We start from the raw sequence: 27,626 nt of genomic DNA, 5'->3' as shown, positions 1-27,626 counted from the left end.
ATATATATATATGTATATGTATATATATATATATATATATATATGCGTTAGGAATGCATTTTTAACTACATAATATGTACTTATCTCTTTGACGTAAAGACCGTGATTGAAATATGATTTCAAAATAACAGCTGAACTGGCAGTTATTTTTCATTCTTTAATATTAGCCCCTGCTGCCAATATATATTAATATTAGATCCTGCTGCCAATATATATTAATATTAGCCCCTGTTGCCAATACATTTTATATTGAAAAAATTGGACCCCAGAAAAGCATTTCCTTAGGCCCTGCTCCAAGCCCCCTAGCATGCAATCACTCCTTCTGCCACCGCACCAAAAAAAAATAATAAATAAATAAATATATATATATATATATATATATATATATATTTGCCACAATGACCGTAGATTAGGGGAAGACTTTTACTTACTCCTGTAGTTCAGGTATAGATCAAATAAACAACACATTTTAACAGCACTGCAGGTATAGATCAACTGAACAAGACATAAAAACTCTGTATTTGCAGGTATACATAAATAATATATGGAAACATAACATAGCAGCTATAGATCAACAGAACACACAAACCCAGTATTGCAGGTATAGATCAACTGGAAATCACATGTAAACTCAGCACTGAAGGTATAGATCAAATAAACAACATATGGAAACAACTCTGCAGGTATTGATCAACTGAATAAGACATACAACCCCTGTATTTGCAGGTATACATAAATAATGTATGAAAACTAGACTTGGGCACCAGGGGGCTCTTCATGTTTGTCTTCGTACTCGTCTTCGGAGAAAAAAAACCTTCGTATTCCGCGAATATTCGCCCGTTCCTGTCTTCTTTTCGGGCGATTATTCGTGGCCATTCTTCGTGCTCGTTTCATCTTCGTTTTCTCCCGGCTGCGTAGCAGGGGGTAATACGGGGTTAAGAACACATCGGAGCAGCAACAGCAGCAGATGCGTTCGCGCCGTGAAGGTACGTGTGTGCGACTCTATTGGTCGCCGGAAGGGGGCTGGTCTGGCATCAACAAATGAATTGCAGAACTGCAGAATGCACCTTATTCATTGATGGCAGGCGAGCCCCCTGCCGAAACGACAAATAGAGTTGCACACACGTACCGAGGTGTACTGTACACAAAATTACCTAGACAAATGCTCCAAGGAACTTGGCCTCCTTTTTATCATACACAGTCACACATCCATAGATGTTTAATAAAAGAATAGGGATTATTTTACATTTTTAAATTGATTTTGGGCCACTTCTAATACATGCCTAACATTTGCTACCTATTAATAATGGCATACTTTGCAACAACCCAACTTTTACTGGACAGGACTGGAAAAAAGCAGGACTGTCCACAAAAATGTTGGGTGTGTTGGCAGGTATGCGAATGGAAAAATGTTGGACAAGAACAAAAAATAGCTTAGGGTTAATGTACGGTTATTTTTAAGATTATTAGCAGTGCACTGTTTTGGTTAAAGATGTATTATGTCTAAATAATATTTTAATTTTAATGGGTTTATTGAATTTTATTTTAAAGTTATATTTATTATTATTTACTTTATTATATTTATTTAATTTAGTGCTACCCTACCCAGCTATACCTATGTGCACTAGCATACCTAGTTTAGCTAAATTTGATGGGACAGGAAAAAAGCAGGACTGTCCCTGAAAAAGTTGGGTCTGTTGGCAGCTATGTGGATAGAAAAATGTTATAGGGTGAAGTGTGAGTTATAGCGTTAATGCTAGTGAGTGTAGAAGTGAAGGCCAGGGCAAATAACAGGAGGAAATGTCCTTGTGATTTGTGAATTGTACATGTGTGTGTTATGTGTGTTATGTCACTGTGTTATATGAAATGGAAATGAAATGTAAATGGAAAAGGAAATGGAAAAGGCGAATGAGTGGGCAATTGGCGACCCACTCACCTGTTTCACCCCAGGGCAAAGCATCCAAACAACTGTCAGTCCTAGACGTTTGGCAGCGGACTTCCAGAGCTCAGACACTAGGCTCTAGCATAAGCTGGCTACTCCGGCGGAGGTAGCAGGCGTTGCCACATCGCAAACAGACACAGCCAGGGGGGAGAAACTGCCCTTACCATTAGGGACATTTAAGGCATGACACTAGCCAGGAAGGGAACTGGCATTGAAGAGACGCTGGCACCACCACCAGCAGCAGCAGCATTGGGAAAGGCGAATGAGTGGGCAATTGACAACCCACTCACCTGTTTCACCCCAGAGCAAAGCATCCAAACACTGTCAGTCCTTGGCGTTTGGGAGCGGACTTCCAGAACTCAGACACAAGGCCCTAGCGTAAGCTGGCTACACCGGCGGAGGTAGCAGGCGTTGCCACACCGCAAACAGACACAGCCAGGGGGGAGAAACTACCCTTACCATTAGGGACATTTTGGGCATGACTCTAGCCAGGAAGCGAACTGGCAAAGAAGAGACGCTGGCACCACCACCAGCAGCATTGAAAAATGGAAAAGGCGAATGAGTGGGCAATTGGAGACCTGCTCACCTGTTTCACCCCAAGGGAAAGCATCCAAACAACTGTCAGTCCTAGACGTTTGGCAGCGGACTTCCAGAGCTCAGACACTAAGCCCTAGCGTAAGCTGGCTACACCGGCGGAGGTAGCAGGCATTGCCACACCGCAAACAGACGCAGCCAGGGGGGGAGAAACTGCAGTTACCATTAGGGACATTTTGGGCATGACTCTAGCCAGAAAGGGAACTGGCATTAAAGAGATGCTGGCACCACCACCAGCAGCAGCAGCAGCATTGGGAAAGGCGAATGAGTGGGCAATTGGCGACCTGCTCACCTGTTTCACCCCAGAGCAAAGCATCGAAACACTGTCAGTCCTTGGCGTTTGGGAGCGGACTTCCAGAGCTCAGACACAAGGCCCTAGCGTAAGCTGGCTACTCCGGCGGAGGTAGCAGGCGTTGCCACACCGCAAACAGACGCAGCCAGGGGGGAGAAACTACCCTTACCATTAGGGACATTTTGGGCATGACTTTAGCCAGGAAGCGAACTGGCAGAAAAGAGACGCTGGCACCACCACCACCACCGGCAGCATTGAAAAATGGAAAAGGCGAATGAGTGGGCAATTGGCGACCCACTCACCTGTTTCACCCCAGGGCAAAGCATCCAAACAACTGTCAGTCCTAGACGTTTGGCAGCGGACTTCCAGAGCTCAGACACAAGGCCCTAGCGTATGCTGGCTACACCGGCGGAGGTAGCAGGCGTTGCCACACCGCAAATAGACGCAGCCAGGGGGAGAAACTGCCCTTACCATTAGGGACATTTTGGGCATGACTCTAGCCAGGAAGCGAACTGGCATTGAAGAGACGATGGCACCACCACCACCAGCAGCAGCAGCAGCAGCAGCAGCACTGGGAAAGGCGAATGAGTGGGCAATTGACGACCTGCTCACCTGTTCCACCCCAGAGCAAAGCATCCAAAGACTGTCAGTCCTAGGCGTTTTGGAGCGGACTTCCAGAGCTCAGACACTAGGCCCTAGCGTAAATTGGCTACACCGGTGTAGCCAATTTACGCTAGGGCCTAGTGTCTGAGTTCTGGAAGTCCGCTCCCAAACGCCATGGACTGACAGACTTTCATGCTTTGCCCTGGGGTGAAACAGGTGAGCGGGTCGTACTCAGACACTAGGCCCTAGCGTAAGTTGGCTACACCGGCGGAGGTGGCAGACGTTGCCACACCGCAAACAGACGCAGCCAGGGGGAGAAACTACCTTAAACATTTTGGACATTTGAGGCATGACACTAGCCCGGAAGCGAACTGGCAGAGGAGAGACGCTGGCACCACAACCAGCAGCAGCAGCAGCATTGGGAAAGTTGAATGAGTGGGCAATTGACGACCCGCTCACCTGTTTCACCCCAGGGCAAAGCATGAAAGTCTGTCAGTCCATGGCGTTTGGGAGCGGACTTCCAGAACTCAGACACTAGGCCCTAGCGTAAATTGGCTACACCGGTGTAGCCAATTTACGCTAGGGCCTAGTGTCTGAGCTCTGGAAGTCCGCTCCCAAACGCCTAGGACTGACAGTCTTTGGATGCTTTGCTCTGGGGTGGAACAGGTGAGCAGGTCGTCAATTGCCCACTCATTCGCCTTTCCCAGTGCTGCTGCTGCTGGGAGCAGACTTCCAGAACTCAGACACTAGGCCAGTGATGGCAAACCTTTTTGAGCCCAAGTGCCCAAACTGCAAACCAAAACGACTTATTTTTTTCAAAGTGCCAACACTGCAATTAAACCTGAATAACGAGGTTTTAGTTTAGAAAAAACAATTCGTACAGTTTTTCAAACTAATTAACAGCTTTTGTTTAAAAAGAAAAACACAATAACAGAGCTTTCTATTAAACAGACGTACACATATACACTGCCCATACACACGTACACATATACACTGCCCATAGACGTATGCACATACACGCACATATACACAGCTGCCATATACACACACACACACATATGCCTGCCCAAGTGCCCATACATATGCCTTACCATATGTATATGCACACACAAATCTACCATCAGACCCCCCCACCCACCTTCATTCTCCACATCAGACCCCCCCAACCCACCTTTGTTCTCCATATCAGACCCCCCCACAACCTTTGTTCTCCACATCAGACCCCCCCACAACCTTTGTTCTCCACATCAGACCCCCCCACAACCTTTGTTCTCCACATCAGACCCCCCACAACTTTTGTTCTCCACATCAGACCCACCCACAACCTTTGTTCTCCACATCAGACCCCCCTAACCCACCTTCGTTCTCCACATCAGACCCCCCAATAATCAACCACCCACCCACCTTGGTTCTCCACAAATCTTACCTTTTCTTCCTCCTTTCTGCTTTCTCTTCTTCCTTTCTGCTTCCCCTTCCTTCTTTCCACTTCCTCCTTTCCCCTTACTCCTTTCTGCTTCCTACTTTCTGCTTCTTCCGTTCTAACTTTCCTTGCCGCTCGCAGTCCGTGCAGTGCGGCGGCGCACAGCTGTTTATGCTGAGCGCCGGGGCTGGATATAAACGTTGTATCCAGTCGCCCGGAGCTCAGCACTGAGAACTGTGGGAGATGTAGTCCGCGGGACGCCGTGACTACAGTGTATGACTGTAGTCACGGCGTGCCCACAAAGACGGCTCGGCGTGCCAACAGCGGCACGCGTGCCACGCGTTCGCCATCACTGCACTAGGCCCTAGCATAAATTGGCTACACCGCCGGAGGTAGCAGACGTTGCCACACCGCAAACACGTGCAACCAGGGGGAGAAACTACCTTAAACATTAGAGAAAAAAAAATTTACTTTCCAAGCTAAGAGCAGGATAACCCAACTTGGGCAGACTGAATTTAAGAAAGGCAATCTGCTCTATCAGATGAGGTGCCATGCGTGAGCGCTGTGGACTCAGTATGTTTCCAGTCATAGAAAACACGCGCTCACTTTGAACAGTGGTTGGCGGACATGATAGAAGCTTCTGCGCAACCCATGAGAGTGCAGGCCACACACTCTTCTTTTCATCCCAGTAGCTAAGAGGATCAACATTAGGTGCAGAAGGAACTTCACAGAGGTAAAGTTTGACCATTTCAGCAGCACTACTCTCCTTTCTGCTGCTAGCTCTGTCAGATGGTCCAACTATACTCCCAAGTGCCTCTTCCCAAAACGCAGCTGCTCCACTCAGCTGTGTTGTTGTGATGCTTGTGGCACTGCTGCTGATGCTGCTGCTAGGAGTAGCAGACCACATAATCTCTTCCTCCTCCTGCACCTCTCCCTCCTCGGACAGCATTCCCATTTTACGCTGCCAGTCACGCACCTTGTTGACCAATTGCTCCCGGTAGCTACTGAGAACATTGAATTTCAAAGCTAGCTTTCCCTTAATTCTTGGATCACCAAGGCACGCTAGCATCATTTCGGGACTCTCTTCCATGCGTTTGCGAAGGTGTACTTTTAGCAGATCCTTCAGCTTCCTGACTATGGCTGCTATGTCAGGATGTAGAGTGCCACCTTGAACAGCCTCACGGTTTTCAAGGAACACATCCATCTTGCTGCCTAGATGGGAGAACACTGGGATTACCTGGGCCAGACTGGCAGTGTTTGAGGTTAAATTTTCAGTGGCATCCCTGAATGGTTTAAGGACTGCCACTAGCTGGGCGATCACTGTCCAATCCTCCCTATTCAATGGAGATGTAATCCCAATATTGTGCTCTGAGGCAAGATTATGGATTGCCCTCTGCTGCTCCAAAATCCTCTCCAGCATGTCTAACGTGGAGTTCCACCGTGTACTGACATCCTGACGTAGGCAGTGTACGGGAAGACCTGACCTTAACACTATGGTGAAAGTACCCAGCGATCTTTCTGCAGCGGGACAGAACTACTGCTGCCACATTAGTTCCTTCTGACATTGCTGCCTTCACTACAAGATGGATGATGTGGGCTGCACAGCGCACACCAACAATATGACCATCTCGCAGCGCTTTTACCATATTGGCACCTCCGTCAGTTACCACAAAACCAACTTCAACATTGGTGCCCGCCTCTGCTCCCACCCAAAGGCTAAACATCTTCCTCATCGCATGCAGAATATTTTGGGAAGTGTGCTTTTTATCCATCACTTCCGCATGGAGAAGGAATGATCGGTAGCCTGCTGCAGCAGCTTCCTTGGGCACACCGGGCTGCCACCAGTGTGCTGTCAAAGAAAGAAAGGCATGCTGCCCACTAGGTGCACTCCACAAATCTGTTGTGAAATGAACAGACTGACCAGCAGCCTTGGAAAGCTCCTCTTTCACTGCTGCAACACAGGACCGATACAATGAGGGGACAATGTTCCTGCTGAAAGTGGAACGTGACGGAACTGTATATTGTGGAGCCACAGCCGCCATCAATTGTTTGAAAGGATGCCCCTCCAACAGCAATGAACTGACCAATAAATCGCGTTACTTTATTGGCCTGCTGTTTGGGCATTGACCTTTTGAATTGGAATGCCACAAATTGTTCCAGGGTGGGCTGGACATGCAGTGCTCCAACCTGCCTTGGTCTCTGGCTGCGGCACTAGCTGCTGCTGCTGCTGCTATTGGCTCAGAAGCAGCTGTTGGGGTTTTTCCACGGCCACCAGCTATGCTGCCTGCACTAAGTTTTACTTCTGCATCTTTCCCCAATAGCACAGCGTTGTGTTGAGTGCTGAGGTCATGCTTCATGCTAGCACTGGTAAAATGGCCAGACACTTTCCCTCTGCTTATTAGCTTCCCACAATGTTTGCACTTTCCATAGCGCCCTTCTTCAACATTTTCAAAGTGCTCCCAAATTGGGGCGCGCATAGCCTTGGAGTGTGCCTTGGGTGCTGCTCCTACTGCTCGGGGTGGATGAACAGAGGCAGAACTAGTGGTGGTGGGACTGGTGGTAACAGTACTGGCCATAGTGGGACTGCTAATTGCTTTAACTTTAGATTTGCTAGGTTTTGCTGCTGCTGGTGGTGGTGATGGTGATGATCGTAGCGGAGAAGGTGGAGGCTCAGGGGAAAATTGTGCACTAGTCATTTGGACACTGCTCCCTGAGGAATCTGATTCCTGACCACTCATCTCCTCTACTTCCTCTGGCTCATAGTCTAGTTCTTCATTAGCTAGATTGAATGGAATTCCTGCTAGGCTGGAGCTAAGACTGATATCGTCGTGAGACTCGTGACCAGTAGTAGTGCGAGCAGGAAGAACAGACTCTACACTTGGCCTCAAAGTCTCAGGCTCCTCTGCTACCTCGCTAGGTGGAGTTCCGCTATGTGTAGCCCTCTCTCTAACTGTCTTCACAAAAATATTGTAAGGACTTGGTGGCTTGCTAGAGGTACTAGGAGGACATGGCGTGGCGGTACCGGTGGGAACAGTAGGCGCAGCACTAGTGGTGGTAGAGGCGGTAGAAGTGGGGGTGGTGGTGGGGGTGGTTTTCCCTACAAAGGAATGAGACCGCTTTGGTTTGGGAAAACCCCTCTGAGTCTTGCTGCTAATTTGGCTCTGCTTGGTATCTTGCATGCTGCTTGTGGATGGAGAAGATGCTGCTTGGGGCAAAAGGCACTTCTTTTTACTCACTGGGCTAGTAGAAGTACTAGTTGTGCTACAATTTAACTTTGAATGTGCTTCTGGTGCTTTAGGCTTTCTGTAAAAAACCATAGAGCTTGTGGGCCTAGCCGCACTACTACTGCCTGCTTTTGGTGCCTTTCCTTTACTTGATGATCCTTGAAGCAATGCTTCCCCAAATGTTAAGCAAGAGCTTGGCCTACTTGGCCGACTAGACTGACACAAAGGCTGCATCTTAGAACTGGTGGTGGTGCTGGTGGTGCTGCTGGTGGTGGTGCTGGTGGTGGTGGTGGTGGTGGTGGTAGAGGGAGCTTGTCCCTCCTTAGTCCCAAAAGGAGGATCCATTTAAAATTTGTGTTGTGTGTGTAGTGTTTAAAAAAACTTTAAAAAAAAAGGGGGATAAAAAAATTAAAGACTTTGAATTTACACGGGCCTAAGAGCCTATCCTACTACTATGCTAAACCTAAAGCTATATTAGTATTCTAGTCTAACTCTAGGCAGACGCTCTCAAGCCCACTAAGCTAAAGTGAGGTTAAGTTATATATAATATTATATTATTAATAGATTAGAATTACTTGTATTATGGATTATAGATAGAATATAGATTATGAATTAGAAAGAATTACTTATATATATTATAGATTATGAATTAGAATTTAAATTATATTATATAATATATTATAGATTAAGAAGATTAAAGATTAGAATTATTTTAGTACTACAGCTAGTAGCTTGAAGCTTTGCTTAGTACAGTTGTTGTTGTCACACAGTCAATTTTTCTTGAAAAGAAATTAGAAATAAAATAAAATGTCACAGCAAAACAGTTAGCTTCACTGCTTGCTGAAGCACACAGCACTTATGCGGCTGCACTCACTAGCCCAACAAGTTCACTTCACTGATGGACTGAGGTGAGCAAAACACTAAGGGTACTTTTAATAAAATTAAAATAAAATGTAAAATAAATGAGAAAATCTTTGCAAAACAGTTAACGTCACTGCTTGCTGATCAAAAAAGAACACAGCACTTATGCGGCTGCACTCACTAGCCCAACAAGTTCACTTCACTGATGGACTGAGGTGAGCAAAACAAATTAAATAAAATGAAATATTATTAATTAAGAAAAATTGACTTGGTCTCTTGCTGTTGCTAAAACAAAGCACAAACTATACAGCTGCAGCACCAGTACTAATAAGATTAGCTGAACTATAAGCTAGTAGTAATTATTAATTATATTTATAGCTAATTTAATTAACTATTAATATAAGAAAGAATTATAGAATTATTAATTCATATTAATGATTTTAGATTAGACACTAGTAGATGTCTTGAATGTCTACAGTACACTCTACACTAGTATACTATTATTAATACTATACTAACTATAGTATATATAACTGACAAATATATATATAATTTTATATGTATTCAATTATTAATAATATATTTTATTAAATTATTTATAAATTCTATTATTTAATTTATTTAAGCAGGACAGGCAGTAAGCACTAGTGCCCGCCCAGGGCAAGGGCACCCCAGTGCCAGTGAGGCACTGAGTGCACTGTCAACTCAACAGCACTACACAGTTGATGACAAATTAAATAAAAAAATGATTAAATTAATAAAATTATTATTATTAAATATTATTAATTCAGTAGTGAGGAAGAGTAAACTGTGAGAAATAGCAGGCTCTCTCTGTAACGCTCGGATGCAGCACAGCAGTGTTGCCAAAGCAGTCACAGCGAAAAATGAATGGATCTCTCAGGCAAGCTCTGGTCTTATAAAGGCGCTTTCAGAATTCAAAAAACAGCAGCACAGGCATTGGACGAGACCCTTAGCGTGACGTCACAAGAGTGAGCTGATTGGAGAGACGAGGATCAGCTCACTCCTGTTTGAAATTTTGGCGGCTGCACGGCAAAAACGAAGACGATCACGAAGAATCTTCGATTCTTCGTGGTTGTGAGTCTTCGTCTTCTCCTACGTTTTGCCGGCACTGTATTCTCTTCGGCGCGTCTTCAGCACGAACAAAAAAACGGCCTCTTCGTGCTCGTTTACATGTTCGCCAGAAGACGAATGCGCAAGTCTAATGAAAACATAGCATAGCAGATATAGATCAACACAGCTTTGCAGGTATAGATCAATTGGAATTCATATAAAACCCAATAAATTACAGGCATAGATCACAGGTTGCACACCCCAAAGGCCAGCCCTGGCATTCACACTGCCCACATAGAACCTGATCACCACCCAGATAACACACATAGGACATGCCATCTGTGTTTGCGTGTCGGTATGGCAGAGCCTGTCCTGGCGTCTGTGTCTGGGTGTCGGTGTGGCAGAGCCTGTCCTGGTGTGTGTGTTTGGGTGTCGGTGTGGCAGAGCCTGTCCTGGTGTGTGTGTTTGGCAGAGCCTGTCCTGGTGTGTGTGTCTGGGTGTCGGTGTGGCAGAGCCCGTCCTGGTGTGTGTGTGTGTTTGGCAGAGCCTGTCCTGGTGTGTGTGTTTGGGTGTTGGTGTGGCAGACTGTGTCCTGGTGTGTGTGTGTGTGTGTTTGGGTGTTGTTGTGGCAGAGTCTGTCCTGATTTTTCAGTTGGGGGGGCACAGCATGATGTAGGGGGGCCATGGCCCCCTCTGCACCCCCCCTTACCGATGCCACTGGTTCAAGTAGACATGGCTTTTCTCACATTTTTAAGCTGGGAAATGTTACATTGTTTAAGTAGGCATTGAAACTAAAATAAGACTGTGGAGCTAAGGATCAACAATATTGTAGAATTGACTGATATTTATAATGATAGATTTGAAACTATAAAGGGTTCTATATGATTGTCACACAGTCTACTAAGCATAAGAGGAGACACAATGATTAGACTGGATATGGTAACCATGACCTATTGACGGGGTACAGAATTGCTACACATCTTATGCAGCACATGTATGCATTGAAATACTGATTGGTGGCCTTTTCAAATTAACAGATGTTACTACAAAAAAAGCAATCATGTAGCAAAGTATAATGTCTTTCAGATATTAAAGGTTGTATGCTGTTCATTGCTGCATTAGACAACATTGCCTGTTAGAACTGATATTAACAAAAAAAAACTAAAAATATATTAACACTTTAGTAGTTATACTAAACTGAAGAAGACAGAACAAAATAAAAGAAAGACAGAAAGAAATGTGTTCTTTAACCTCTAGTGCTAGCAACGTAGGAGATAAATAGCTGCCAAAGTTGGCTCAGATGGCCAGCTACATATCTCATATGTTTCAGCACTCAGAGCCTTGTACTAAGCAATCATGGAAAGTACTTTATTATGGAATCTTAACAGTCCCTTTAAGCTAGGTGTCTATGAATAGGTTAACATCAGTGGCGTCTCCAGCTTTCATATTTAGGGGGGGCACATGGGGGGCCAGGAACCAAAGTATGGGGGCCAATTATATATATATATATACACACATATACACACACACGTTAGGCAGTTATTTCTCATTCTTTAATATTAGCCCCTGCTGATGACAATATATAGAAATATTACACCCTGCTTCTGATATATATTAATATTAACCCCTGCTGCGGATATATATTGATATTAGCCCCTGCTGCGGATATATACTTATATTATACCCTGCTGCCGATATACATAAAAATTATACCCTGCTGCCGATATATATTAATATTTGACCCTGCTACCAGTATATATTAATATTAGCCCCTACTGCCAATATATATTATTAGTCCCTGCAGCCAATATATATATAAACTTAGCCCCTGCAGCCAATATATATTAATATTAGCCCCTGCTGCCGATATATATATAAATACTAGACCCTGCTGCCAATATGAATATAAATACTAGACCCTGCTGCCAATTAATATTAATATTAGCCCCTGCTGCCAATATATGTTAATATCTCCCTCTCCCTCCCAAACTATCCTAACTACCCCCTCTCCCTCCCAATCTATCCTAACTAACTACCCCCTCTCCCTCCCAATCTATCCTAACTACCCCCTCTCCCTCCCAATCTATCCTAACTACCCCCTCTCCCTCCCAATCTATCCTATCTACCCCCTCTCTCCCTCCCAATGTATCCCTATCTACCTCTTCTCACTTCCTATCTACCTCTTTTCACTCTCTAACCCCCTCCTAACTTTCTACCCTCCTCCCCCCCCTTTGAAGTTACTTACCTTGGGCTTGTAGAAGTCCAGCGGCGGGATCGCGAGGTCTCTGTCTTCCTGGTTCTGCCGCAGTGTGCGCGGCTTCATTGCTGAGCGCCGGATATGACATCATATACCGGCGCTCGGCTTGAAATTCCAGCACTGCGACCAAGGCAGAGGCCTCGCGGTCGCGGAAAAGAGTGAGAGGCGCCGAACGGTCGCTGAGAACTTATTCCTCAGCGACCGCTCGGCGCCTCTCTCTCTCTCCTCCGGATCTATTAAAAAAAAAAAGACGGCGTTTCAATTGGGGGGGCACACCGGGGGGCACAGCATGATTTAGGGGGGCCATGGCCCCCTCTGGCCCCCCCCTGCCGACGCCACTGGTTAACATGTCTTGAAAAAAATAGGTTCCCCTAGAGTGTAATCTGTTTCTCGGTTTTTACCTAAAATGTAACAAAAGCAGAAAAATACAAAACTTATCCTGTATTCATATGGGGTAAAATGTGTCCTGATCCCCCAGAACTCAATGAGTTAAAGGGAGTAGAAATTGTTGATGAAGTTGGGAATACTTGAGAGGCAAGATGAAGAGGGAAGGAGGAGATTCCAGTACATGTATAAAAAAAAATGTTGGAAATGAGATCTGAGATTTGGAGAGGAACTGAGCCATTGCTGGATTGTGTGACACCTGCTCCTAACATCTGTCCACACAGAGAAGCACACATAAATAAAACATCCATAAATGAGTCACAATAAGGATCCTGATATTTAAGTCCAAAAATATGCTGACTTTTTGATTTCAAGAATATTAGTCAATAAAAGTCTAATTTCAAACAGAAGGACATTCTGCATATCATTTTATTTCATAATGGTGCCATGGCGTGTAAATATTATATATATATATATATATATATATATATATATATATATATACACACAGTACCTCACAAAAGTGAGTATACCCCTCACACTTTTGTAAATACCATATTTGCTCAATTATAAGACAAATCCTCTGAAAAATACCCCTCGTCTTATAATCGGGGTCGTCTCATAATCAGACCTCAACTAGGTCTGACTAGGAGACTAAGATCCAGATCCCCCGCAGCGATCCAGGGGACCTGGATCCTCCTGCCCCCCCACACACACACACTTACCGGTACTACAGAGTCCCCGGTGCTTAGTCCGGGCAGCGTGTAGAGCTGTACGCGATTCGCGTAGACAACTTCCGCTGCAGCCGGGCGGAGGTGCGTTTAGCAGCGGGCGTTGTCTACGTCCATCAAGCAGACCTTCCCCGGCTGTCAGAGATCAGAGTTCGCGTAGAGCTCTACACGCTGCCCGGACTACGCACCGGGGACTCAGAAGCTCCAGTAAGTTTGGAGGAGGGAGGGGGAGGGAGTGTTAAATGGGGGGCATAAGGCATTTCTGGAGGCAGAGTGCTCTGTGAAATTACTTTTAACCCCCTTAACACCACTCTGCCTCCTGAAATGCCTTATACCTCCCTATAAGGCCACTCTGCCCCATAATATGCCTTTTAACCCCCTAAATGCCAGAGTGGCATATAGGGGTAAAAGGCATATCATGGGGCACAGTGGCATATAGAGGGTTAAAAGGCATATCATGGGGCACAGTGGCATTTAGGGGGTATAAGGCATTTCTGGGGCAGAGTGGCAAGCCAGGGGGCATATGTGCATAACTGGGGGGGGGCAGGTTAAAAAAAAAAAGGAAATAAAAACAAAATATTTTTCTCAATCATAGCTTTTATTAAAAAAAAATTGTTCACATAGTTTACATGAATTAACATTTACTGGTAAAACTTTTTTCCTATAGGGTCGTCTTATAGTCAGGCTTTTTCTTTTTTTCATAAATTAATATTCAGATTTTGGGAGGTCGTCTTATAATCGAGCAAATACGGTATTTTATTATATCTTTTCATGTGACAACACTGAAGAAATGACACACTGCTACAATGTAAAGTAGTGAGTGTACAGCCTGTATAACAGTGTAAAATTGCTGTCCCCTCAAAAAAAACTCAACACACAGGCATTCATGTTTAAACCTTAGCAACAAAAATGAGTACACCCCTAAGTGGAAATGTCCAAATTGGGCCCAAAGTGTCAATATTTTGCATGGTTGAATATTTTGTGTGACATACTGAAGCAGAGCATGATCCCCTCCCTTCAGAGACTGGGCCGCATTCGCATGATAACGACTCCAAACCACACCTCCAAGAGGACCACTGCCTTGCTAAAGAAGCTGAGGGTAAAGGTGATGGACTGGCCAAGCATGTCTCCAGACCTAAACCCTATTGAGCTTCTGTGGGGCATCCTCAAACTGAAGGTGCGGGAGCGCAAGGTCTCCAACATCCACCAGCTCCATGGAGTAGAAGAGGACTCCAGTGGCAACCTGTGAAGCTCTGGTGAGCTCAATGCCCAAGAGGGTTAAGGCAGTGCTGGAAAATAATGGTGGCCATACAAAATATTGACACTTTGCCTAGTCAAGGAGTGGAGGGTGCTTTTCAGTTAAGTTACCTCTTTAGCTCGACTGACAACTTAAACCTAGGTGTGCAAATCTATCCATGTATGTAGCTGGCTGGAGCTTGAATATTTGAGCTATACACTTGTCAGCAAACTGGCTAGTACCATCTTAGTTTTTTGTGGTTTTTTTATACACTACCGATCAAAAGTTTTAGGTCACTTAAAAATATGCTTTGTTTATAAAGAAAAGCAAATTTTGTCCATTAAAATAACATCAAATGTATTAGAAATATGATATGGGACAGTAATGGATGTCATTTATTATAAATATTGTCAGATAAACATATTATATGTTAAGGCAATATTTAACTATGTAAGGTGGTGAACACCATACTGAATATATCACCTATAGCATTTGAACCCTGATAGATTTCTATCATCTACCTGTAGTAAAAAGTACAGTCATGCAGAATTTTAATTGTGAAAGCAACACTCACTGGGATTGGATTTATATTTAAATACTTTATTTCTGATAAACCATTTAGTGCCCTGATACTCTTGAGACAACAAAATGTACTGAATTTACAGGGGTTATCTGAAACAGTCTCAGAAAGAAACAGTTTAATGTGTTTTTTTCTCTACAAATTTTACAAAATATGCCTTGTTGCATTTGTATCTGTGATTGTACGGAGTATGCATTCTCTTTTTCTATTTCTTTACAGAGATTAAAGCAATCTCGTTCTCGTTTACAGGGGTTGTCTGAAACAGTCTCAGAAAGAAATAAAACACCATCTAACCAATGCATACTAAAGTTCAAACCACAGGAGAAACCAAAACACCAGGTGTCACTTTGTGATAAGTAAGGCTAGATTAATTAGCTTATTATAGCTTAAAAAGAGAAACTGATACTTGCTGGTCGGCATTGGGAACCAAGAGGCAGCACCATAGCACTTGTTTTAGTATCTATTAAAACATATATTTTTTAGAGCATTTAAAGTATTACAAGCACCCAGTTTAATGACCTTTAAACACACTTTTCTATAAGAAACCTTTATCTGCACATGTTCAGAACATTTAAGTATTGCAGTGAGGAGACAGTAGACAGTAGAAATGACCAATAAGAACCCGTGTCATGACAGAACATAGAAATAAATTGCCAGAGCCTGGCTATTATGACAATTAACAAACCAATACATCATATTTTTACATATCCAGCATATCTGTGAAAATCTCAGGGTAGGTTACCTTTCCCTCCCCCTATTCAGGGGGAATAGTTTGTGAAAGAGCACTTATGGGTAAGGTTAGCCCCATACAGCCTTTGGTGGGCATGGTGTGGGCATGACCAAACCCTCATCCTATGCCCAGAGTTAAAAAAAAAACTGACCAAGAGAAACAGTGTTTCACCAGTAGACACCTGGTAAAACCTGGAGAGATCCCAGGTACTGTATGATCCTTAGCCACTAGTAATCAGCGCTACATCAGAGTACAAAATCAAACATATTTGTCTGTCCCATCAAGTGGAAAACCTTCTCCACCACAAGGATAAACATGAGGGGGGGGAGGCATGGCGAAAAACCAATACCATTCCCAAACATTGTTCACATATAGGGTTTTCATCTATAATAGATCACACTACTGAAGTATAGCATCAATCCCAAGAATGACTTGTAGACAAATGCAGCCCGAATTTACAGGATTAATCTTTAGTTTTAATGACGTTGACCTCCCAATTATTGTCATGCCTTTGATTAAAAATAGCCACAATGAAATCAATAATAATGTATATGTTACATAAATAGTAAAACACAATATGCTCAATAACATCTGCTTTCACATCCTCGTGTGTCAAAAAAACACACACAGGCTTCCATAGCACAGGCTGCTTATACCGTAATTAAAAGTTCATCCACAATAATTATTAATATTTTTCTTACAAGAATTAATATATCAAGTATTTATTAAAGTTATTTCTGTTTTGTTACAGAAGCCACTGGATCGCTCCATGGTTTATATAGAGATACAGTGATGTTATTTTCATGGTATTCGAACTTGAATCTGTGAATCTGCTCAGCCAATATAACCATGTGCACAGGTAAATCTGTCTGATCCACAAATCCACTTATCTATATATAGTAAAACCTTTAGTGTAGAAGACCGTGACTCTTTTGTTTATTATTACTATCATTGCATTAAAAAGAAACATCCCTCTGATCGATATATTGTATACAAAAAACACGATAAATATAAAAAACATGGGACAAGATTAATTTTTTTAAGTGGTAACATATATTTATAATGTCATAATAATCAGATAATGCTGTAGAGCAAAAGCCTGACCATATTCATTTGAACCTTAACAATTTATGTTAATGGCCTGATGAGGGCATTCATTTTCCAGTTACCTCTCTGAACAATTGAACTAGTTTAATGTGTTTTTTTCTCTACAAATTTTACAAAATATGCCTTGTTGCATTTGTATCTGTGATTGTACGGAGTATGCATTCTCTTTTTCTATTTCTTTACAGAGATTAAAGCAATCTCGTTCAAAGACGGGAAGGTTACAATGTAGCTGCAGTTCTATAGACTGACAATAAAGGGACGGGAACACACACATAATCCAGCCATAATAATGGTCTGAAACACAAACATCATCCAGAACTCAGTTTACTGTTTCAAGACAGATATGATAATGTGTATTTTCTTTTATTATATACCAGAAATAATCACATTCCCTTTCACGACTGAAAACTATCGTAGAAACAGGCTGCATTTATTCTTTTCTCTGATTTAAATAACTGTTAAAGGCTTGCTGTACCAAATCCTTTTTAAACAGGGCAGCACCATTAAAATTAAAATATAAACATACAGTGACAAAGGTGGGAATACTAAATTATTTGTTTGTTAAACCAAGTTCAGCTCTCACATCTAGAGTGATACAATTTGCATTTTACCACCTGTAGGGTAATACAGGCAAAACTATAGGTTTACTTTAATTTGGTGTACATAATGTCAAAAAGTCAAAACTGTGGAAGCTGGAACAACCCAATCATGAATTAGTTTCTCTTGCAATGGCACTAAGTGATTTCATGTAAACTTATTTTAATCCTAATGTTTGATGTGATCTCTTCCACAGAAGTCAGAGACAGGGAAGGCTTTGAGGCGGTTTGGAATATGGTCTAAATTCCTCATATAATAAAGAGTCTTTTTTTAATAATGATTGTTAATGACCACTGTAGCAATTTACAAAGCACATCCAGTGTCCCATACACTTCCATCATTGAAGAATGCATATACTTTGTAAGTATTTAAATAGACATTCTGCAGTGCACTGTCCCTTCATTGTCCAATTTTTTGGGACCGTTATGGCTTTTTGAAGATGCCAATCACTAGCAGCAAAGTACTTTCCTTGAAAGCTTTCTGCCCATATGACATGGAACTCTTGATGTGATGAGTATACAACATGTGTGCACTGGTAAGCATGAGATGTTTTCTGCTGAACGCATTTCCTGGAAGCCAACGAGCTGGGGGTTGGGGAGAGAGACAAAATACATGGGGGATTCTAATTTAATTTAAACAGTACACAATACAGTCCATGTGATGGCTAGGGAGTCCCTTTAATTTAATTCAAAATAGTAATGATGAAGATCCGCTCTTAGAATGGCATCAACCCTCTGAAACTGACATAAATCATAGGTACATGTATTTTCAAATATTATTCTAGACTTTCAAAGGAAACTGTCAGAATATCTTGAAAAGGTATAATTAAACACTTCAGGGGGGGGCAAACCCCAAAATATTTACTCTGTTAAATTCCCCTCCGGTCTCTTACTGATGGTGGAATATACAACTCAGCTTTACAGAACTTTGAAATTCTAGGCTGGCTCAAACTTCAAAGTATAATCTATGTATTGTCTAGAGTTGAACACTTAAGCAGGTTTATACCAGAGGGCATCCCTTTGTGACAAGGCCCTCAAAAGAAACTGCTCACATCTAAAAGATCTGCGCTGGAGCAAGAATCTTCAATAATAAAAGTTCTAGATATTTTATATCTCCTTGCGGTAATTGACTAAAACTGTACTGTATAAGTAAAAATCCTGTACCCATGACTCTCGGTACCTCTAATAATGTATTGGATACAGTTGTTTAGGTAAACAAATTTGATTCAATGTAGTAAGCTAAGTATTCCTGATGTTTGCATTACATTATGCCAAATGCACAAAGAAAAGAAAAACATGTGTGAGTTTACAAGTCTGCCTTGGGAGACACACACGGGTGATTTGCTTCTGAAGTGCCAAATGTTATGTTAACATAAATTATCATGGTGCTCATGTGTTTGTTCCAAAATAGATGAATTGGACTTTTTATCAAGGTAAACTATTGCATTATCCACAATTTCATTCTCCAAGCAATTAAATGCTTGGAAAATAAGTTGTCATATAGAATTACATCAAATTGCATTCTACTAGTGGCTATGTATTCGGATTAATAAAAATGACATTATCACACCTCAAATTCATCATTTGCAATGGCCTACAGGTTTTCTGTGAATGTCAGATTTAGATTACCAACTAGCCATGTAACCCTTAGACAAATCTATTTAACAGCTTGGTTTGATACACTAGCAAACCATGGTTTTACCACATTGCTTTTGGTTTTCTTGGATTCCTAAAACAGACTATTTTTACAGGCGTGCAAACTGGTCAATAGCTGTCTTTTGACACTCTTAAAGAACACCAGCAGAAGCCTGGGGACTAAGATGCTGAAAAAAGAAAGGTTAATGGAAATTAGGATAGAGCTCCAGACTATCTCCCAAAACTCATTTAAGCCAGGGGTGCACAACTATAGTCCTGAGTTCAACAAACAGGCCACTTTTTACCTTAAGCACAGTTCAATTCATTAGACTACTTGAGCACTGGAGTTCGAGAGTTTAACCATGGGCAGAAGCAGAAAATCAAGAAATATGTGAATAACAAAGAAAGAGAGAAACATGAAAGGTGAGTCACAGATTAAGGGATCTGGAAACATATCCCTAGTTTTCTTCTGTTAATGTATTTGTGTTTAATTTTATGATTCCCAAAATATCCATTGCAATTAGCAGGAAAAAGTTAAACAAGATATGACGAAAGGCTAAATAAATGAAATTTACTCAAATTATTAAAAAGGGTTAGGGTTAACCCTTTAATTGAATCAAACAATTAATCAAACTACAAACGGGGAAAAAAAAGTTATTTCACAAAGCATGTCAATGTTAGACTATTTCACTAATAAAAGTAAGTTTAATAAAAGTAGAAAATAAAATTTTTTAATATATAAAGGGATTTATGTGCGATTGCACCGTAAATGTCTTTCAGCTTTTACATATCATTGTAATAAACAAATTTTATACGGAGATTGGCAAAACATTGTAGTCTGATATCCCACTGGCACATGGCAGATATGTAACACCGACATTTTTATGTCTTTGTATAGCTTAAAAAATGACTATCCTCTATGAAGGAAAATACAGGAGCAAAGAAAATAGACAAAGCGTCGACGATGTGATAGGATTACACATGAAACCCAGACACAATAAACATATATATGTAAATCAAACAAGTCAAAGTGATTTAAATATTATTTAAATATACTATTATGCATTATTATACAACATAATGTATGTTGCTGTCACTCAGCATTATGAAAATTGTAGTCCACCCCCAGCTAAGAGGTTGTCTATTCTAGGTCAATGTTTAAACAGACTGAAAACTAAATTTCTCATCTAATGTGTGAAATTTCACAACTCACTATGCTAAATAAAACCAAGGAATACACATTGTGCTTAAAATAACAAATTCCCAGTTGCTACTACAACTTAGAAAATGTTTCTAAGGGAATACAAGGGTGTTGTTCATTCATTCATGTAGAGATCGACCTGAGTTCATGAAAACTCGGTTACGTTGCATAATAAGGGAGCAGCATTCATTAAGTTCACCTCATGGAACACTTGGGGATTTAATGTGTTCCAAGTTGTTATTACAATATAAATAGTCTTTCCCTCATTGCCAACCAATGCCCTTGAATCCATATATTCAAACCAAGGAAAGGATTCAATTCAAAAATAATATATCTTAAATCCTGCTCCAGTAAAAAAAACAAAACACCACCTTATCTTTGTGCAAAATACTAGACTCTGCTATATAACCAAAGCCCAGCCTCTTCCCTTTCTTATTGAGCAAACCAAGAAGCTTGGGTACTGACCACTGATGATCAGGGGAGGGCAGGCACTTTTTGGATGGGAGCAATGCAATGTGGTTAATAAAAACATTCTTTCACACACACGGACATGTAAGGCTACCCTTCTGCTTGCAAACGGTAAAGACTGCCCCTCTTCTAAAGCAGAGACCTGTAACAGGATACTGGAGGAAGGCCAGCTTCCCAAATGCAGACTGGTTCTCCTTAGGGAACTTTACCAGGACAAGGCCATAAGTCGCATATTGGTAATGTATGAGCATATAAAATACCCATGCAAGAGAGATATTAAACCGATTGTGTCTACAACAAAGGCTTTAGATTCATATAGTATTCTTTCTGATATCTGGTACCATGAAGAATGGAGGCTCACATTTAAATGGCATATTTGACTATGGATGGCATGGACACAATTCCCTATTCCCTGTATATCAGTCTTCCTCCTGTCCACACTAAACGCCAGGTCATGTCTCCTAGATAATACAGTACTTTTCATTTAGCTAACTTTGATCCACTATGGTTTATTAGCTATGAAATGGTCAACATATTAACTATACCCTACTACTTTCATTTGCATTTTTCCCTTTGGGCACATTTAATATAACAATAAAGAAAGAGATCTTCCACTCCTTTATGTGTTAGCCAGGATAATGCACGTATGCATGTCATCAAAGGAACCGAATGTTCCCTGCTGTCTGTTCTGCATGACTGCCTTCTCGTTGTTTAAATAAAACTTCTGTATTTCCTGTATGCCAATAACAAATTGCATTTTCAACAGAGCATATACTTGGCCATCCTCTGCAGTGACACTGAAATATTGTCCAGTATTAAATGTATTTATTTGAAGAGCGGCATATTGCAAATCTTACATCCAGAAGTCACACTGAAAGGAGAACTGATGGACTGACAGCGTAATATTGTTTTTCATTCTTGTCTCTGCTTTTACCCAGCTGTCACTGCTTTTGAGTTTTCATCAAAACAGGGAAGCAAGTGTAGGTTGCACACATAAATACCAAGGAGACATGTACATAGCAAAGTGGCAGAATCCACATCAGCTCTCAGATCGTCTGTTCATTCCAACGAGGAAGAACTTCGGAAGTCACTGTGATAAAAACCATCAATAAACGTTTCCATCCTATCCTTTTCGCATAGCACGCGCTGAACTAATGCTTGGCTGTGCTAAAGATTGGGAAGATTTATGAGTTTAATTTATGATTTCTCCTCAGACGACTTTGAATTCTAACATCTATATACAGCTATCGGCTTTAGTAATCCTCGGCTTGCAATTATTTGTGTCTGCAAATATTGCACTAGTCATTAGCCGCATCTATTATTGATGTGTTTCATCCTATTATCAGGCGCACTGAACAAAATGAGTTATTATGAGATGATATGTAGCAGACAGACAGTAAGACACTCTGGAGTAAAACAGGTTAACGGTTGAGGAAAAACATTAATACATACCAAGCACTTAAAAAGGCTAAAAAAAGCAATATCTAAGCACATTTAACACGGATACAGACAAATTATAGAGGGATTGTTCTAAAACAGTAACAGACTGTGCTGTAAGTAATATAATTAATAAAAAACGATTACAATCTGGTGGTTACAAGGAAAATGTAATGATAAAGGCCAGAATTATGCATTTTATACCTTTAATCAGGATATTTTTGGAGTGCAATCTGTTTCTCGTGTTCTGTTTGAAAACAATCATTGTTAAATTAACCCAAATTGGACAAATAAATTATTGCTACCATCCTAGCATTTCCTCATATCCTGTAATCTGATGAAAGCCTCTAAAATGCTAAATTATTCGCGCTAACACAAATGCAATAAATCAGCTTCCAGGACCACACTGAATACAGGTGATATTTTACAAGCAGTAAAACGTATTCATCAAGATTCACAACACATACACATGATGGTCTAAGGGTTTTGGCAAATCAACAATTTTTTTTCCAATTAACCTGATTGATGCCCATGAAAGACTCACTGTCCCAATTTTTTGTCGTTAACTAAAGTGTACGGTACGATAAATGTATTTTAATGAAGTAAAAATAAAGGTTAATATTCTCTCTCTCTCAAGTATATCATTCTTTATGGATATATATTATATTTCACCACATACCTAATGCTGGCAAGTGTATAAAATTAAGCACACAGTCTCCACAGACAAACATTGGCAGTAGAATAGTCAGTCCCGTCTAACTGAGTGGCTGTCATTGGCATGTATACAACATTTGTAACAAATCAGTTCTTCCAATTTCTGCCTTTTGGGCCTGATTTGGTCAATGTTGTTATGGCGAAGTGGAAATGTCAAAGAGCAACAACATCTCAGCCACAAACTTAGAGAGTCAGATGACCAAGTGTATAAAGTGTAAAAATCACATGTCCTTGGTTGGAAAACTCTCTACTTGTAATTGTGCACTGCCATTAAACTCTGGGGTGATAAATCATGCTTTTTGGTAGAAGAGGAATAATGATCAAGGGCTGTTTTTCCTAGTTCAAATTAGGTCACTTAATTCAAGTGAATATACATCTTTATGTTACAGCATACAATGACATTTTAGATGATTCTGTGCTCCTAACTTTGTGACAGGAATTTGAGGGAGGTCCTTTCCAGTTTCAGCATTGAAATTGTCTATGTGGAAGAATTTGACTGACTTGCACAAAGCCTTGACTTCAACACCAACAACTTAACTGAAATACTTACTGTGAGCCCAACCTAATCATCTAACGTCAGTGCCTAATCTCACTAATGATCCAGTAACTGAATGGAAGCAAGGTCTATTCATTTATTAAAAGTAATAATTCTACCATTGACCGACTAACCTTATAGCTACCCTGAAATCACTTAGCAATAATTTGTCAGTTGACGTAGGCATCTTATACCCAGTGCTGGTTGGAGTATTCCCTTAAAAAAGCTGACCCATAATCCAAAAAAATATTACTTGTTTATAATCTCAACATGATCTAGGCAGTTGCCTTAACTATGATAGGTGACATGTTTTTTGTAAATTGTAATTTAAAGAGGCTATTCCTGATGTATACAGTATTTATGAAAACTTCTAAAACAAAGGGAATCTGTGTAATTGAGCACTCAACAAAGATATAATATAAATAACATTAACCCTAACAGAAAAGGAAAAGGTTAAATTTCTATGGTCTGTTAGTGTATATACTGTATATTATCTGCTAGTATTATTATTATTTATTGTTTTATATAGCGCCAGCAAATTCCATAGCGCTGTACAATGGGTAGACAAGACATAACATAACATAAGTAGTATGTAACATAACAAGGGGCCAAGGGGGGCCCGGCTCAAACGAGCTGTCTAGAGGGAGTTGGGTTGTATTACACAATAGGTAAAAGTGCTGTTGTTAAGGATATATACATATATATGCCAACCATATTGTCAGGTTTATGTTTTACAGCTTGTGTAGCTTTTTATTGTATAATTACCTAAATGTGTGCTACACATAGATGATTATGTCTGATGCAATAATAAATTAAAATATAAAAAAGAAAAAACTCAGAAAATCCATTGTATAATATTACATCTCAACACAAGCAAAGTTATCCACCAAATAACTTTACAATCAATAGTTACATTTTTACTGATTCTATCCCAGAATGCCCAAAACTGCTTCATCTCAGGAGCCAGCTTCAACTGTTTCTTTCACCTCAAAGAGATGTCCAATCAGAGCTGCATCTCATTTTGCAGTGCAGTGCTTTGGGCATGCACAAAATAATTTCATTTTCAAGAACTGCACATTGAAATACATGACATTTGATAGCATCATCTTAGAAAAACTCATTCATTGAGTTTACAAGATTTTTTTTTTTCCGAACCAGAAAAACATGACAACTTGATAGTACTTACATTGGCTTGCACAATATATTCCATGCATCTTTATTCTTGACAATTCTGAGATTTCGATAAAGAGCTTTTTGACATGATAATCCAGCTGTGTTCTCTAGCCGGTTTGCCTCTGAATGTTCTAAAAATGGTAAAGAGAAATATGAAGATATATAGAAAATCAAAACATTTGATTCAGACAGGAACCAGATAAATCACCCTGTCCTTACTTTTGTAAATTTAGGCTGGCTCTATCTGTATTAACAAATCAGTATTCTGTGGCAGAAAACAAAAACCACATCTCTTTTTAGTTTAGCCATTGATATACACCATTATTCTTATTTTTGAAATGTGTTATTCTGAGTCTGCATTTGTTCATATCAATGTGTTTTATATTGTTGGTGAAATAAACTCTACATAGCAAAGGTTATTGCAAACCTCATTACCTATATCTGTCATGATATGCTGTCTCATATAATATGAAAGCCACTGAGGAACAACCTAAGTAAGCATTACAACTACACAAGCATAACACACAGAAATGGCTAAGGTTATCCTACCTACTCTCTCCGTTCTTCTTTTGACCTAAAAACTTATATGTACATGGACTTTTGCAAATCCAATATATTTTATTTTCAATTATCTTATTTACAATTATGTTGTGTTTGCCCTTAACATATAAGTCAATAATCCCAGGAAGTATCAAGTATTTAAAAGAATGAGATACTACGTACTAAGTCCCCAAAAAGGTAAAGCTAAAAAAACATATTTCTGTTCATGAGGAGGACCATAAGCCGGTCCAAAAACCCAAGCAATGTTGCGCCATTCGTAACCAACATACATACTTGGGAGCTTCCAGGCTCCTGCTATTTGAAGCCCTCTGTCTTTCGGGAAGTCATTTTGTGGGGGTTAGGACTATTTGGGAGAGCAGAATGGCCATGTACAGTACTGTGCAAACGTTTTAGGAAGGTGTGAAAAACAAAAAAATAAAACAAAATGCAGGGCGAGTGAGCAAAAGAAAAAGGTACACCCATCTGAGGAAGTATGGTCAGAACTGGCGTTCATAGAAGACTTGTGGCCAAAAAGCCAAACCTGTGACGTGGAAACAAGGCCAAGCGGCTCAATTTTTCATGAAAACACAGGAACTATATGCAGAAAAATATCAGCGGGCACTCTGGGTTGATGTGCCAAAATTAGAAATATTTGTCTGTAGCAGAAGACGGTTTGTTTGCCGAAGGCCTGGAGAGTGGTACAAGAATGAGACCTTGCATGCAAAAGTGAAGCATTGTGGAGGTTTTGGGACTGCATTTCTGCAAATTGAGTTGGGGATTTGGTCAGAAGTAATGATCTCTCCAATGCTGAGAAGTACAGGCAGATGCATATCCATCATGCAATACCATTATGGAGGCATATGAAATGTATTCTGCAGTAAGACAACAGCCCCAAACATACAGCCAAAGCCATTAAGAAGTATTGGGAGCAATGCTATGGCCCCCACAGAGCCCTGATCTCAACATCATTGATTTTGTCTGGGATTACATGAAGAGAAAGAAGAGAAAGAAGCAACTGAGGCTGCCTGAATCCACAGAACTGCAGTTAATTCTTCAATATGTTTGGAACAAACTACCTGACGAGTTCCTTAAAAAACTACGTGCAAGTGTACCTAGAAGAATTTATGCTATTTTGAAGGCAAATGGTGGTCACACCAAATATTGATTTGATTTAGCTTTTTCTTCTGTTCACTCACTTTGCATTTTGGTAAATGATAAAAACACACTATTAACATATTTATTTTTTAAAGCATTCTTGTTTTATAGCATTTTTTCACACTTCCCTAAAACTTTTGTACAGTACTGTATGTGGGTGGGGATAGCTGCATCCATGGGGGGGGGGGAGTAGGCATGCCTAGAAGTATATGTACATAAAATATAAATGAATACATGGAAACTCCCCAGGTTACACGTGGAGACTCCAGGTGAAACGTCGTTTCTCTGGTGGTCCGGAGTAAATCTCTGGGTCACAGAAGCGGGGTTTCACTGGAGTCTCCAGGTGTAACCGGGAGAGTTCTCATGTATTCCTATTTATTCTTATGCACACATACAGATGCGCACACAGAGGCAAACCTTCATACTTTTGGTGGCTCTCTTGTAAATGACATGGAAAGCATCAAGGTCTCTCCCAGAATAATGCCAGAATTAATGCTGAACACAGATCTTCATTGCAACACTGATGAGGCCATATTGCTACGGTGGTGTGACATCTGAAATGTTTGGGGTAAGGGATACTTATTCAAGTGCTAAATTCTGTCATAAATGATACTTTCATTTGACTAAAGTTGTTCCTTAAAAGCAAAAAGAAAAATATGTAAGGCAAGTGTTATTTCCCTTTTCAGGGTTTCAAAGCAGTAGGATTATGGCTAGCCAGGCAGATAGTATAACAGTATATTGACAATCCTTACCAGTAATTCTGTTAAGTTTGTAGACTGAGTGTGTTGAAAAGTCTCTTGCAGCTGGACTGTAGTTGTTAGCAATGGCATCACTACACAGGAGATACAAAAGCATTTGCAAGTTATACTTTATTCAAGAAAATTTGACAAAACCACTATGAAGGACAACAAAAAACGTGATTTCTTGATCTAGGCAGCTGCCTAAAATATGACAGGTAACACATTTTTGTAAATTTTAATTTAAAGAGGCTATTCGTCTAATGGCAGTCTCTAGTATGAGTAAGGGTGGTACCGTGTTAGCCGTGGAAAAACATGAAAAAGTAGAGTTCAAATTATACCATTTACTGGCTAATTAAGAGTTTGATTGCAAGCTTATATGTTGTATTTTACTAAATTAAA

The 27,626-nt window shown here is 40.7% G+C and overlaps 1 protein-coding gene across 1 annotated transcript in view; it reads right to left on the bottom strand.

Moving 5' to 3' along the window:
• Positions 1-27,626, bottom strand: part of LOC149299757 (dynein axonemal heavy chain 3-like) — a 498,381-nt gene that overhangs the window by 432,860 nt on the left and 37,895 nt on the right. The window contains exons 5-6 of the mRNA XM_089486039.1: positions 27,240-27,319; positions 24,806-24,923 (exon numbers count right to left, since the gene is read on the bottom strand). Coding sequence (XP_089342165.1) covers positions 24,806-24,923; positions 27,240-27,319 — 198 coding nt within the window. The remainder of the gene's footprint in view (positions 1-24,805; positions 24,924-27,239; positions 27,320-27,626) is intronic.

The sequence above is a fragment of the Sceloporus occidentalis genome, unplaced genomic scaffold (assembly GCF_023333645.1).
Source record: "Sceloporus occidentalis isolate IW3139 unplaced genomic scaffold, rSceOcc1.0.p SCAF_28, whole genome shotgun sequence".
Lineage (NCBI taxonomy): Eukaryota > Metazoa > Chordata > Lepidosauria > Squamata > Phrynosomatidae > Sceloporus > Sceloporus occidentalis.
Note: the sequence above shows the minus strand (reverse complement) of the source record. Positions and strands in the feature narration are given on the sequence as shown.